The following is a 15,614-nucleotide window of genomic DNA, read 5'->3' as shown; positions in this document are numbered from 1 at the left end:
CTTCATCTGCCTCTCTTTCCCTTCGAGAACCCAAGATAATTCCAGCAATTGTTCTGCATGCACACTAGGTGGTGGCACCACTGGACATGCCGGAGCATCCAACAGCACCAGCAACTCCCATGCCACCTGCTGCAATGACCCAAAATGCACTATAAGAAACATGGCCACGGATACATGGATGGATCCCCGGGAGAGACCATCTCTAAATGCAATGTCCCCTCCCAAAGCCAAGACCAGTTGGGTGAGATGTTGGGTGCGGACCTGGCGACTCCGGCGCCCAAAAGGGTAAAAGCGGATAAGAAGTCAAAACATATTGACAAACCTGCTACTCTGACCACTATTGGAGTCCCTGCGGAATACAGACGTTCGCCAACCCCACTGGACCCAGTACCACGCATGCTGGGCTGCATATCGCTGCTTACCCCCATGGCAGAACTCCTCCGGCCGATGGAAGGCCCCTCAAACAGTGAGAGACATAGTTCTAAATGGGCTCCCTCTCCGACAAACCGCTGTTGCTTTGCCACCCACCAGTACCACAATATTTCAGTGCTCTGCCGGTATCACCACCCTCAGTCGGTCCCACTTGCCACTACCAGAGCTGTTGGACTCCGACTGATCCTCCAAACCGGAACTGCATTTCTCCCTGGAATGTGCATGCAGCCTACCCCAATACTCTTATGCGCCCCTACAAATGCCACCACAACAATAGTGGTTCAGATACCGAAAAGGCCCAGCAATAAGATCGGACCAGAGGCCTTACTGGCAGGGATGTGACCCATACTACGACCTGGCAACAATCTCTCATCCCCTATCAGTGTATACTGCATCCAAGTGTATCCAGTGTATCTGTATCCAAGGACCAGCGGTGTACTAGAGCACCAATGGAACCAACGGGACTGATGGATCTATGGCCTCCTACGAGAGCATCCTCACTGACAGATAAGGCCATCATCTCGCCATCCACATCCCTGCCAGATTATCATGGCCAGTACCAGGATCACCTGAGACACATGGCAGCAACCCTGAAATTGCTGACAGAAGTCATGGTATTTCAAGATGAATTCATGGACATTCTCCAGCCAATGGGGCCATCCAAGGTCATGTTGCCAATCCACAGGGCCATCCTACAGCCAGCACAAATAATCTGGCACACCCCAACATCCTGCGCTCCAACACCCAAACACGCGGAACAAAGGTACTTTGTCCCAGCAAAGAACACTGACTTTTTATTCATGCACCAACCTCCAACTCACTAGTGGTGCAGGCCACTGTGCAACGAGTGAGGCAGCAGCACCCCAGAGTCACCTTCCCCAAAACAGGCCGCAAAAAAGTTAGATCTTGTCAACCACAAGGTATATTCATCAGCTGGCCTCCAATTCCGCATAGCCAGCTATCAGGCTATACTAGCGAAATATGACTTTCAGTCTTATTCCAAGCGAGCAGAATTCCAACCCTTCCTACCAGAGGAAAAACAAGCAGAGTTCCAGAGCTTAATCGAGGAAAGCAAATTGGTCTCTAAAATCTCCCTTCACACGGCAGTGGATGCAGCAGATACAGCAGCTCACTCCTTAGTGTCCGGATTTTACTGAGACGGGACTCATGTTTACAAACCTCTGGGTTTCCCAAAGAAATCCAGACAACCCTAAAGATCTGCCATTTGACAACTAAAAGTTGTTCAGCAACAAAACAGACAAGAGCCTCCACTCCTTGAAGTACTCCAGGGCCACACTGTGGTCATTGGGCCTTTATACCCCAGTCCCCAGAAGATTCCAACATCAGCAAGCGTATCGACCTCAGTACCAATCCCAACCTACTTACCAAGCCTATCAGCCTCATCCTCCACGTCTGCAGGAGCGCAGCACCGCTGCCGGCAGCTATCACAATGTCCCCAACACTCCTCTGCCATGAAACCTGCTACCTCTACCCCTCACCAATGTCCGTGACAACCCTTGACTTTCAGCTAGAGAACTGTGAAACCCTCTCTATCCCTACATCAGTTCCCCGCCTCCCCATTTGATTCAGAGGCCGTCTTGCTCCCTTTTTTAACTATTGGAGCCAGATCACCACTGACTGATGGGTCCTAGACATCGTATGAAGAGGTTACTTGATAGAATTCCACACCTTTCCTCTCTGTCACGAGCCACCAATGCGGACACAACTCAGATCCATCTCCTGTGCAAGGAGACATACATTGCTCCAGAAAGGTGCCATAGAACGAGTTCCTCCCAACTATCAGAACTGTGACTTTTCTCCCCCTATTTCCTCATACTGAAGAAAAAGGAGACCTCCAACCAATCTTGGACCTGCGAGCTCTCAACAAGTTTATTCACAAGTTCTGCTTCCAAATGGTAATGATACCTCAAATCACCCTTTCCCTCAAACATGGGGCCTGATTCGCAGTTCTCGACATGAAAGATGTCTATTTTCATGTGGACATCCACTCAGCCCACCGCAAATTTCTCTGCTTCAAAATTGGGCAGTGCCATTACTAGTTCTGCGTTCTCCCTTTTGGGATAGCCACTGCACCACAGGTATTCATGAAGGTCTTCATAGTTGTGGTGGCACACATGCACCTCATGGGCCACTCCCTGTTTCCGTACCTAGACAACTGGTTATTGGTGGTCATCTGACTGCCCGCTCGTGACTGTCCAGACTCTACGAGACCTCTTCACTGACCTCGGCATATGCATCAACGAGGACAAATCTACCTACCTTCGTCTCCACCAGAAAGCTCCCATTCATCACAGCTATGTTGGACGCTCAAGTAGCGGGAGTATTCCTCCCCAGAGACTATTACCTTGCCCTCACAACCATCATTACATGGTTGCAACACCATCCACGAACACGTTTGTCTTTTGTGTCTCACTCTTTGGACACATGTCAGCGTCCACTTCAGTCACCCCATATGCCCAACTCTACATGCGATGCCTCCAACATTGGCTACACACAGTGTACGACCCGCAGAAGGACCACTTGAACAAATGGGTCTCCCTCCCTCCACAAGTCCTAGCCTCCCTGGCATGGTGGCACAAGCCATCCAGAGTTTTGGTGGGCATCCCCTTCCACCAATCTAAACCAGACACTATTCTTATGATGGATGCTTCGCTTGCAGGTTGGGATGCCCATGTGCAGGGCCACACAGCTCAAGGGTTGTGGTCCCCCATAGAGGTTCAAATGAATATTGATATCCTAAAAATGAGAATGGTCCTATGTGCCTGTCATGAGCTTCTTTCCCTGCTCCAGGGCAAGCATGTTCAACTCCTTATGGACATGTCAACAGTGTTCTATGTGAACAAACAAGAGGGAGCCAGATCCCGCTCCCTTTGCCAAGAAGCAGTTTGACTGTGGAACTGGTGCCTGCAGCACAACATCACACTATAGGCAACACACTTACCTGGTACAGACAACGTCCTGGCGGATGTGCTGAGCCGCTCCTTCCATTAGAATTACGAGTGGAAACTTCACGACCTCACTCTCTGGAACATTTTCCAACAATGGGGTACTCCTGATGGGACCTTTTTGTCTCAGTCACAAACAACAAACTTCCCCTCTTCTGCTCCAGGGGGGCATTAGGACAGGGATTACAAGGTGATGCCTTCCTCATCCCATGGACTCCAGACATCCAGTATGCCTTTCTACCTATTCTGCTCATTCCCAAGGTACTCTGCAAACTGAAACAGGACCAGGCACAAGTTATACTCATAGCCTTGTCCTGGCCCAGACAGATACTCTGATCTCCTGCACTTGTCAACCTGCCCTCCAGTCCTTCTCCCTCACATACCAAACCTACTCACTCAACAACAAGGCCACATCCAACACCCCAATCCAGCAGCACTCCACCTCACAGCATGGTATTTGGATGGAGCTTGCAAGTAGATAATGGTTGCTCCTCCCCAGTATGATAAGTACTCACACACAGTCAATGTCCTGTGACCAGAGCTTGTTACCAAACCAAATGGGGACACTTTACTCAATGGACTTCAGACAACCATCAGCCATGTGTTTACCAACTGTCCTGGACTACCTCCTTCACCTTAGATGGTCAGGCCTAGCCCACTCCTCTATAAAGGTTCATTTAGCGGCCATTAGTGCCTTCCTTCCACCGGTGGATGGCGCCTCCATCTTTAGTCATCTAACCTCCACTAGATTCCTCAGAGGTCTAGCAAACTGCCGGCAACGATGGCAGACCTCCCCCTTTACTATCTTCCACAAAGACAAAGTCGTCCTACAACTTCACCCCAAATTCCTTCCTAAGTTAGCCTCCCAATTCCACCTCAACCAGGTCATTCACTTCCCTTTCTTCTATCCTAAACCTCACTCTTCCAACGGGGAAAGAACTCTACACTCCCTCCATGTCAGACGTGCACTGGCCTTCTATCTCCAACACACCCGCCCCTTCCGGACCTTGTCAAAACTCTGTTACAATAGCGGACCACTTCAAAGGGCCTGTGCTATCTTCCCAGCATATCTCACTGGATCGTTCGCAGCATTTCAGAGTGCTGCTCCCTCTGCCAGGTCCAACTTCCACCAAATGTCAGAGCATACTCTACAAGGGCGCAGGCGACCACAACAGCCTTTCTTGACAACGTACCATGGCAGGACATCTGCAAAGTTGCAATTGGACCTCCATACATACGTTCACGGCTCATTGTGCCTTGGCTAACGCTACCTCCATAGATGCACCTGTAGGCAATGCAGTCCTACAAACTCTGGCATGCATGGAGCCCTAGGCCTGCTACCATATTGATTACTGCTCGCTACGCTTCCCATGATGGAATCCACATATAGACCATCACTCAAAGAAGAAAGGGAGGTTACTTACTGTAACTGATGGTTCTTCAAGATGTGTGATCCCTATCTGGATTCCAGTCACGCCCCTTTGCCCCTCTGCTTAGGGCTCGATGCCTGTTAGTAAGAGGAAACTGAGGGGTGTCGCGAGGGCAGCCTGCCCTGCCCTTCCGTGGGTCCTGTGCCCTTTTCGGCTATGCAGCGATGTGGCTGGGTGGGAGCGGGAGGTGGCCGGGCCTGCCCCGGGCCCCAACCCAGGGATCCTGTGAGGAGTAATCTCAACTGCTTAGTCCGTGAGCTACTGCTGTCCCTGGGTCACCTGTCCTTGGCCCCACTGCTCATGGTCCACTTCCTGGAACCGGGGGGGTCCTCCCTCAGGCCTCTGTGCCTAGGATCCCTGGCCGTGCCTGGACAGGCTCCCCCTTGCCTCCAGTACCTTTGGGTTGTGATAGCAACAGCGATTGCTACCAAGCCCTGTAGCAGCTCTGCTCCGCTCCGCTCTCCTCCTCCTAACTCCCTTTCACCTGCCCCCCATCTGTCTGACCGGGAGGCTTTTAACAGCTGGGGCCAGCTCCCTGATTGGCCTCAGCTGGCCTAATTGCCCTGGAGTAGCCCCAGCTGAATCACCCAGAGAACAAGGATTTGTTAATCCTGGGGCTAATATAGATACCCTCCACTACTCTCCTGTAACTATCAGGTCTGGTCCTGTCACAGGGGGCATAAACTTGCGCAGCTGCAGGAAGCCTCAAATAGACCACGTGGACCTCAGGAGGCACGCACATGCACACAGATCAACAAGCACTGCTCTCATCAATTTCGGCTCTGGTGCATGGCGCGTGTGCACACTCACAATGGAAATTAGATAGGGACCACACCTCGAAAAACCATCAGTTACAGTAAGTAACCTCCCCTTTCTTTAAATCCTATTAAAACTGAAGAGCCAATACAGCTATGGGGAAATGATCTGGAGTCTCCCATGGGCTATGCATTAAGTGTTGCTAAAGGAAGAATATAGCCTGAAATATGTTTTATATTGGTGGTGGTGGTGATTGAATCTGAACAAACATGTTTGACGTTTCATATTCAGTGAGTTTTCAGGAATGGCAAATTGTGCTTCTAAATTCAGCAAATAGTATCTGCAAGTCAGATACTCTAAATACAAAACTCTATTAAGCTACTTTTACAGTCACTTTTCAGGCTAGAAATGTATTTTAAAGCATATATATTATAAGGAACAGTGTCAATTTAAAATCATGTGGTGAACAAATTTCTCTACCTAGTCTGTTAATATCTTAGACTACGTGAAAATTTTAATCAAATTTCTGATTCTGCTCTTCACATTTTTCTTCTTTGGACAATGAAAATCAACAGTTCTTACTAGTTTTGGTGTATTTTCAGATTCTTTATAATGCACTGTTAGGGTTTCATACATTATAGGGATCTGTTCATTTAAAACTTCTCAAAGGAGTTAAAAATTAGGGAAACATTTCTAATCTTAAAACTTATTAAAAACAGGGTCAAAATGTAAAATGTACTGTTCAAAGGATACAGTAATAGAAAATGCATAAATGGAGTAGTATTACAATTGCTATGAATTAAAACTTTGAAGGTACTGACTTGTGCATTTAAATTCTCAAGTTTGTTGTAGCAGCTTTTTGCAGTGTGTCTTTATCTTAAAAGTAAAATGGAAGAAAAAAGCATGATCTCACATTCATATGCATTTAGTCACATGTATCTAACACAATTTTATTATTTCTAAATACAATTTTTCAAACATGTCACATACTTGATCTCATTAAGCAGTAAGTCAATACAAAATGTTAGAATTGTGAAACATCTTGTTTTCTTTTTTTAACCTGAGAAACTAGTTGAAGCATAAAACTTTTCTCAAAGCGCCGAACAGAAATTTATCAAAGCTTGCAAAACAACTTACTATTGGGTCCTAAACAAAAATGAAGATGTTTAGCCCAAAGGGTAACTTGACAAAAAAAAAAAAAAGCTTCTAGATAATTTATCCTTTATTTTTGGCCTAAATGTGTGAATTCATAAAGTTTATTAAAACACTATTGTTGTATGCAGTGTTGTTGTAGCTGTGTTTGTCTCAGGATATTAGAGACAAGATGTGTGAAGTAATATCTTTTTTTAGACCAACTTCTGCAATGTTGACAATACCCAGAGTGTCATAGCTAAATAAATGGTGGAAGAGGTTGTTTAATATAAGTTGTGAATACATATTTCAAGGAATCATTCAAGGTGAAGTGGCCTGTTAACTTCATCTTGAATGGTCCCTTGAAATGTGTTAATTACTTGTGCTAAACAACTTGTTGCACCTTGTATTTAGCTCTGATGCTCTGAGTACGTTTCCCAGACCTAAAAAAGAGCTCTGTGTAAGCTCAAAAGTTTCTCTCTCACCAACAGAAGTTGATCAAATAAAAGACACTACCTCACCCACCTTGTCATTTTTAAAATACTGTTCATTTGTTTTAGTCATTGCCTCCCAAACAGTTGCTATAGTATTGCCCCTTGGACATATAATGGGACAAAATTTTAAAACTATGTTTTGAACTTTATTCTCTTCTTAAATTTTGAGAGAATAATTTGTGAAAATGAAGGTCCTGGGGGAAAAAAACTGGAATAACATAAATTATTCCAATCACCTAACAGTTCCTACTGTAGCTAAGCTTGCAAAATGGTATTCACTATATTAATCTGACTGTACACAGCTTCCTGAAACATTTGTGTCTTCGGATGACATTTTCTAAACATGATCTCTTTCAAAAGTTAAACTTCTCCCAGGCCTGGAAGTTTTTGAATAAAATTCTTCAGTTTGTCTAAAAGTTACCATTTATTTTTTGTTTGTAAGGGGCTAAACTTGAACCTTAATATAGATGTGGTCCGCAGTAAGGACTACTACCATATTTTGGTCAGTGGGGAGGTAGGAATTAAGTGACTAAAAAATCATGTCTGAACATGCCTGGTGTCATCTGCTCAGAATTCAGCAAAGAATGAAATCGTACCATCTTTCTCCTTGCTCAGCTGTCAGACATGAGAATAATTGTTGATCCAGAAAAGGGGATTGGCAGGGGAGAGTGGTGCTCTCAAATGGTGCTAGAATAGCTTCCATAAAGGATGTTTTTATTAAATGTTGAAATGTGCGCAGCAAAATGCTTCACAAAAAATTTTTAACTATGGGAAGAAGAAAAATAATAGATGTTTCTAATAGACTACTGTATTGTACAATAGTCTGCAAGTTTTAGAAATTTCACTAACTGACATTTGTTACAGCTGCAAAGAAATAATCCTCATGTAAACAAATATTAATTTTTTAAAATGTCATTAGAAAGAGAATGAGCTTGAGAAACTTGGAAGAGAGGAAATGGACATTAAAAACCATGTTCGAGAGCTACGTCAGAAGGTAGAAGAAGCAAAAAGTTCTTTGGCAATAAATCGCAGTCGAGGAAGGGTTCTCGATGCTCTAATTCAGCAGAAGAAATCTGGAAAAATTCCTGGAATATATGGAAGACTGGTAAAGTTGAAGAATTAATGTATCATTAACAAACAGGCTTTTTAACTTCACGTGTCACTGCTCTTATTGGAATTATCATAAGTAAACAAACTCTGCAATATAATATTTGGCACCTCTATATGGGCTTATATCCAAGAATCTCAAAGCATTTTTTACACACATATGTAAGCTTGTCCCATTTAACAGACAGGGAGCCAGCCTCAAAGACTGTGACAAAAATCTCTCACTGAAGAAGTGAAAAAGCCAATAGCAGAATTCCAGTCTCCTTGTTCTGTCAACTATTAAACAAAACTCAGTGCAACAAAGTCAGGAATCCTATAAACATGTAGTATTTTATTTGTTTAATTATGTTTTAGATTCATTCTTGTATCAAAATCCACTCAGTACAGAAGACTGAGGATTTTCAGGAAACCAGTTACAAGGCCTTGATTGTCTGGTCCAATTAACAACTGACCTAGCATAAGGGCAGCCTATGGTCTGCTATAACCAAAGCCACTTGCCTATGCTAGAACCCACGGTGGTCTGACCATGCCCTCTCTCTACTCACCACAGTAGCCCCCTACTTTGGGGGTTGCAGTGGGGTAGGAAATGGGTGGGAACGTGTTCAAAGAGTACATTGTAATTCATTTTGTTCGCAATTACAAAACAATTTGATGGAACAGATGTCTTAAAGCACTTGGCAATTTCAAAAGAGCTTCCTCCCAGCAGCAAATAATGGGCAGGAATATCAGTGTAGCCATTTTAAAATAATGGTAGAAATATTTCTAACACGTAGGATTGACATTAAAAACACATCTGATAACTCTAATAAGACACCACCCCTCATAATGTGTTGGCAAGATGTCAATACCAAGGGGGGAAATGTCAGATAATAAATTTTCCATTAGTACATATATTCAAACCACTGTAAAGATAATATAAGACATACAGCCTCTCATAAAGGATGCTTCTCTCTCTTTTTGAGAAGTAGTGAAACTGAGGCAGGTTAAATCTCTGTGACCTTGAGGGAACCAAAGTGATGGAGCAGTGATTAAATACAAACATCTAGCTTGTTATAGTGCTTTTAGCGGCGATCTCAAAGCTCTTTGAACCATATCATTATCCCCAATTTACAGATGGGAAACCAACGCACCAAGATGAACTGATTTGCCAAAGATCACCCAGCAGACCCGTGGCAGAACTAGGAATGGAACCCAGATCACCCAAGTCCCAGACCAGTGGTCTATCCACTAGCCCACACTGATTCACTAAAACTTGAGTCTGATGCTCTGTGTTTAATTATCTTACTGTCTAGAGCAGTGTTTCTCAAGTGTTTCTCAAATGGTGTTCCGCCGAACGGCTGATGGGGCCGCCTATCAGCTGCTCGCGTGCCTCCGAACAGCTGATGGGGCTGCGCCGCTGAATCAAGGCTACACTGCGCTGCCGAAAAGAGCAAGATTTTCTTGACTTTTCAGCGGAGGGCATGGCATGGGGGCGCAAGGGTTCCTTGGGTATGGCAGGGGCGCGCAAAGGTTCTGGGGTGGGAATGAAATTGAGAAACACTAGTCTAGAGCATAAATCAATACTCCTTAATTAATCAGATGTCTGTACATTTTATTTGTACATTGTATTTAACACAAAAGTATATAAGTACTATAAGTACTACTATATAAGTACTAAGTATTTCCCCTGCCATATCTTAGTAATGGGAACATTAGAAATACGTAAATAGGGATCTGTAGCACAGATGACATTGTGAGTTCTAAATAAAGGTTAACTTTCTACATTTCACAAACATTCTGAACTCTGAAAACAACATGAAAAAATGTCAAGTATACATAAAATTCATACATTTCAGGCTGTGTTAATATATTTTTTGTTTTCTATCCACTAGTACCTAGAAAAGATGGGCATCACTGCTAATAACCATACTGATCAGCATAACACTCTCTTTCTCTCTCTTTATTTGTCAATTACTAGGGAGACTTGGGAGCTATAGATGAAAAGTATGATGTTGCTATCTCGTCATCTTGCGGTGCCTTAGACTACATTGTTGTAGATACAATTGATACAGCCCAGGAATGTGTGAATTTCTTGAAGAGTCAAGGAATTGGAATTGCCACATTTATAGGCTTGGACAAGGTAAGTTTTCTGGAAATAAGTCATACTGTTGGCTCCCCTTATGTTGTACATTGTATTGAACAAATATCTTATTGTATATGCTAATGTAATAACCAATCTCTTGGATTTTTTTATCTTGCAAGTGAGCAGAGATCTCTTTGGTAACATTTAAAATGTCCACTGGCATTCTTATAAGGAATGTGACAACAGCATAGTGTTAGGTATACACTCGGGCATCAGAGTTCACCTTAAGAGTGTTAAAATGTTGTTCTAACTTATTCTGAGTTTTCTTTTCTTCCATGTAGATGAGAGCATGGGAAAAAAGTATGAATAAAATTCAGACGCCAGAAAACACTCCTCGTCTCTTTGACATGGTGAAAGTAAAAGATGAGAAGATTCGCCAAGCCTTTTACTTTGCATTACGAGATACTCTAGTAGCCAACAATTTGGATCAGGCTATCAGAGTAGCATTCCAAAAAGACACAAGATGGAGAGTTGTAACTTTGCAAGGGCAGATCATAGAACAGTCAGGTATTTAAAAATACAAAATTAAATTTATATCTTCAGGGTTTATTGTTGGATAGCAAATTGAAATTAGCTTGCTAACTTCTTTCCCCATCCTACTTTAGGAACAATGACTGGTGGTGGAGGTAAAATAATGAAGGGGAGAATGGGATCCTCCGTTGTTGTTGAAATTTCAGAAGAAGAGGTTAGTTCATAATTACACATAGAAAAGATGTTTCTTCAAAATTCCTCTCCTATATTTACATGTCCTGATTTTTTTAGGCCGTTTATATACAAATAATGTGCAGATGGAAATCAACATTGTTTAAATGTTACTTATCAATCTATGCTATAACTTTCTGGAAAAGACTGAATAAACTTGATACTGTTAATGAGATTTATATAAAAATATTTCAAACCATATTAATAGTTGCATAATGTAGTTTAGCTTTTAAAGAATTTTGTTATCTTTTACTCTACTGTTATACTGTTTGTAGACGTTACGCTGATTTTATGTGCATGTGTATATGTGACACCTTATGCCTACTTATTGGTAGATTATTAGTCCCCATCTTTAATAGTTAGGAAATTGATTGAAGGAAGAAACTAGTGCTGGGAAAGGACTGAAAATAAGGAACTACTGTGCATGAGAACAGTCAATATAAGCTTGGGAGGCCAAGACAGAAGTTTAAGTTTTTTGGATTTACATTCTAATTTTGCAATTCAGCATCCCACAATTGTGATATGTATGGCCACTCTGCAGTTTCCAGATACAGGTAAAAGCAGTAGCACAGCTCATGCTAGCCATGCCACTTTCTCTGGGCCACTGCCAGATCTGCCTCCACAGCAGCAGCCAAGTAGCAGTTTGCTTTGCTGCCAGCTTTTCTTTTACAGCTTATTATTTTATCTGTTCTTTACAGGCAAGAAAGTCTGCTCTCTACTCCTTTCTCTCCTGGATTGGTTATTTAGCAATGGGTTGGTCTCAGCCACCCAGAGCCAAACTGCAGCACCTCTGCACCAGGTTCCTCTTACCCCCACCATCCACCCTCAGGTTTGGCAGAGCTGTCATGCAAATACCAAGCTAATCTAAATAGTGTTCCAGTTGTTAAGCAGTTTTTCCAGGATCTTTGGAGGGGAAACTATAGTTTGCATGTTCTCAGCTATACAACCCTTGCATTATTAGGGTTTGGGACTCTGAGTTGGACAGTCATGTTGGGTCTGGATCCCTTGAAGGAAGCTACAACTCCAATACAGAAAAGTATGATCTGGAAACACAGAGAAGAACAGGGAGAGACTCCGTGGATGAGGAAGATTTCAGCCAGCCACCCAGGGGGCAGAACAGGACCCCTTCACTCCCAAAATACGTCCTAAAATGGATCCTAAGTTCCTTGGAGACAGAACCAGGGCACATACTCATCTCCCCTTTTTCCCACCTTTGAATCACAGAACTCTGGCAATGCATTGGGACCCCAAGGGGGAGGACCCTGAGACATCCAGAGAACTCAAGACACTGTATGAAGCAAGCTGCAAAAGACCACATCCTGCAAAGTGAATCAAAAAGGAAAAGATATATTAAAAATACCTAAGGTATTAGTCCTCTGACTCAGATACCATCTTCTGTACTGAGGAAGAGGAGCTCCCAAATTCAGGCTTTGGGCAGGACATGGAAAAAATGCAACAAAGGGTTGTTTTTTTTCCTCCCTGAAATGTTTGAAACCATGTGCAAAAAGGTTGCATCAACAATCCAAATCCAACCTGAGCAGGCACTAGGGGACAAGCCTAAAGGCAAGTACCTGCCTTCTAAATCCTCACCTGAGACAGCAGTCCTGTTGTACTCATCCTTCAAAGACATGAGCAGAGACTAAAGGGAAACCTCGACAAAGGTGAATTCAGGCCTGAGAGGTGCTCTTCAACCTCACGGGAGGGCAGGTAGCTCCAGGCAGTGTATATCCCAGGGCCCTGGGAGGTACCTTTCTGTGGCTCCTGCACGGGGCTGTAGACGTGGTGGTAAAGCCCTGGGGGATCAGAGCCGCACCAGCCTTCCCTGCAGGCCAGGGCCGGGGTTTTTCCTTCTCTGGCTGCAGAGAGATGCTTTCTCCTAGTCTGGGGGAGTCTCTCCTCCTGTTACCACCAGCCTTCTGACAGCTTCTTTCTCTCCTTCTCTCTTCCCCCCAGCCCTTTAGGGGAGGCAGGGTTTAAGTAGACCTGGAGTAGTCCTTAATTGGGTCCAGGTGTCTCTAATTGACCTACTGTAACCTCTCCTCTGCCTGCAGGGAAAAGGGCCTTTAGCAGTCTAGGGCTCACATACCGGCCTTGGTATACCTTTTTGTAGCCATCTGGCCTGACTTTACCACAATACAAAGAACTTGGTTTCAAAAGGATCTACTTGACTCTTCACATAAACATACTACAACTACAAGCAATCAAATGGGCTTGCGTAACATTCCAACCTGTTCTAAGAAATCCATGGTGCAGATTCTCACAGATGACATATCTGTAATTTACTATATAACCAAGGAGGTTCCTACTCATCACATGTGTGTCAAAAGGCAATCTACTTGTGAGCATGATGTCAACAAGATGGGATAATGCCCATGTTGTTCTCCATCTTCCAGTAGTCAGCAATAACCTAGCAGACTTCCTGAGTGCACAATCCAACCACGAGTGATCGCTGAAGACCTCCATCAAGTCTATATTTCACCAGTGGACTTGTTTGCCACCAAAAAGAATGCAAAAGTCCAACCTCTCATCCCAGGGTAGACACAAGCCTGGAATCATTACAGGACTACTTCCTCATAACCATGGGATTAAGATCTCATGTATGCATTTCCACAGATTCCCTATATTCTGACAGTTAAATGTAAAGTCAGACAGAATACAGCTACTTTGATCCTGATAGCTCTGTATTGGTCAAAACAGTTCTGACTGACAGATCTCAAAATGCCTATTCAGCCTCCCATATCACTTTCAGATGGTCTAAACATGATTTCAGAACTGAGGTCAGATATTTCATCAAGATGTTAGGTCAATATGGATAACAGCCTGGATGTTGGCTGGTTGAGCCCTCCGAACAGAAACAAAATATATAAGTATTAGAGGTTCTTCTACACAGTAGCAAATTCTACACAAGAAATAGTTAGTCCTCTAAATGGAAAATATTTCAATTTAGGCTGCCCAGCACAACCTGGACCTCTTGAAGATCCCTACACCCAAAATTCTTGACTACAGTTTGGATTCCCATTCTGTTATATCACAGTCCACCGTGCAACATTATCAACATGCCACCCTCTCATGTACCCAGGTTCAGTTTATCATCTCTATATCTAGATTTCTAGAGGGGTTGCTACGCATTCACCCACTAGTGAGAGGGGAACCTCAGTATTGTCCTTACAAGCCCCCCTTTTGATCTTCTTTCTAAATGTTCTTTATACTGTCTTACTGTCAAGACAGACTTTTTAGTTGCCATTACATCAGCCAGAATGGTCAGAAAACTGTAAACTCTCAGGACTGATCTTACTCAACATTCCACAGAAATGAGGTGGTATTGCCATCACCCTGAGTTTATTCCCAAAATTGTGTCAGATTTTCATTGGAATCAAATTTATTTATTCACGGGTTTCTTTTTCAAAACCCCATTACTTCCCAGGAGATAAATTCGACATCTTGGACATTTCAAGTTCTTTGTTGTATTACATTGATCAAGTATTTCAGTCCGTCTCCTTGTCTTTCTCTTGCTATCTCTGGTTCTTCTAAGGGTTATATTGTCTCCTCCCAGCAAATATCAAAATTGATATACATTGCATAACCCATCTGTCATATGGCTGATATACATCTCCAAATATAAATCACTCTACTAGAGCGCAATTTACATCTTCTCCATGCTTCAGGAACATCCCCATATCTGAAACCTGCGAGGCAGCTATGTGGAGTAAGCCCTTTACTTTTAAACACTTATCCCCTTGACTTGTCCACAAGATCAGATGTCAAATTTGGTAAGGTGGTGGTGTTTAGTCAGTAGTGATCAGGATTCTTCAGTTCCACCATCCATATGGACACTACAGATCAGTCACTTAGAGTGGAATCCACACAGATAGATACTTAAAGAAAAAAATTGTACTTATCTTTATAGTAACTGGTTGTTTCAGATGTCATCTGCGTGATTCCCATGACCTGGCTTCCATACCCACTTTTTTCGGACTCCTGTGTAGGATTCTGAATTAGCATGGGGACAGTTGCAGCCGCTCCTCCCTTTTTTGCCCTTGGATGGAGGGAATGTGGGGACATTCATAGCCCAAGAACCCCATGTACACATGGCACATGCACCTAGAGTGGGATCCATATGGACAACCAATTGAAAAGCCACAATTACTATGCAGTTTTTTTCAGTTTGCCCTTAAATAGACATTATTTGCCATTCTCTGGTTCCCTTTCTTTTTCCCTCACTGTAATTCCTCTCTTGTGCTCCCTTAATCTAGAGGATTTAAATTTCTATATTATCTGTTTTATTCTGCTGTCACTATTACACTCACACCAAGATGATTGCTGCTTAAATCCTAATCTTTGGCTTTATTGCACATTTTCTACCTCAGATCCTGTGCTGCCCACAAGTTCAGTTATAGTTGTTCAAAACCTCTTGTGGGATGCTTGTTCTGATTTATCTTAAACCTGTTCCTAATTAACTCTAAGACAAACCAAA

The 15,614-nt window shown here is 43.2% G+C and overlaps 1 protein-coding gene across 2 annotated transcripts in view; it reads left to right on the top strand.

Moving 5' to 3' along the window:
• Positions 1-15,614, top strand: part of SMC4 (structural maintenance of chromosomes 4) — a 94,059-nt gene that overhangs the window by 58,259 nt on the left and 20,186 nt on the right. For both annotated transcript variants that reach the window (XM_067544161.1, XM_067544240.1), the window contains exons 12-15: positions 8,129-8,314; positions 10,274-10,435; positions 10,720-10,945; positions 11,044-11,123. In XM_067544161.1, the coding sequence (XP_067400262.1) occupies positions 8,129-8,314; positions 10,274-10,435; positions 10,720-10,945; positions 11,044-11,123 (654 nt within the window). The remainder of the gene's footprint in view (positions 1-8,128; positions 8,315-10,273; positions 10,436-10,719; positions 10,946-11,043; positions 11,124-15,614) is intronic.

The sequence above is a fragment of the Emydura macquarii genome, unplaced genomic scaffold (assembly GCF_026122565.2).
Source record: "Emydura macquarii macquarii isolate MOO-44397 ecotype Brisbane River unplaced genomic scaffold, CSIRO-AGI_Emac_v2 contig_18, whole genome shotgun sequence".
Taxonomy (NCBI): Eukaryota; Metazoa; Chordata; order Testudines; family Chelidae; genus Emydura; species Emydura macquarii.
This window is presented reverse-complemented; position numbering and strand designations above follow the sequence as displayed.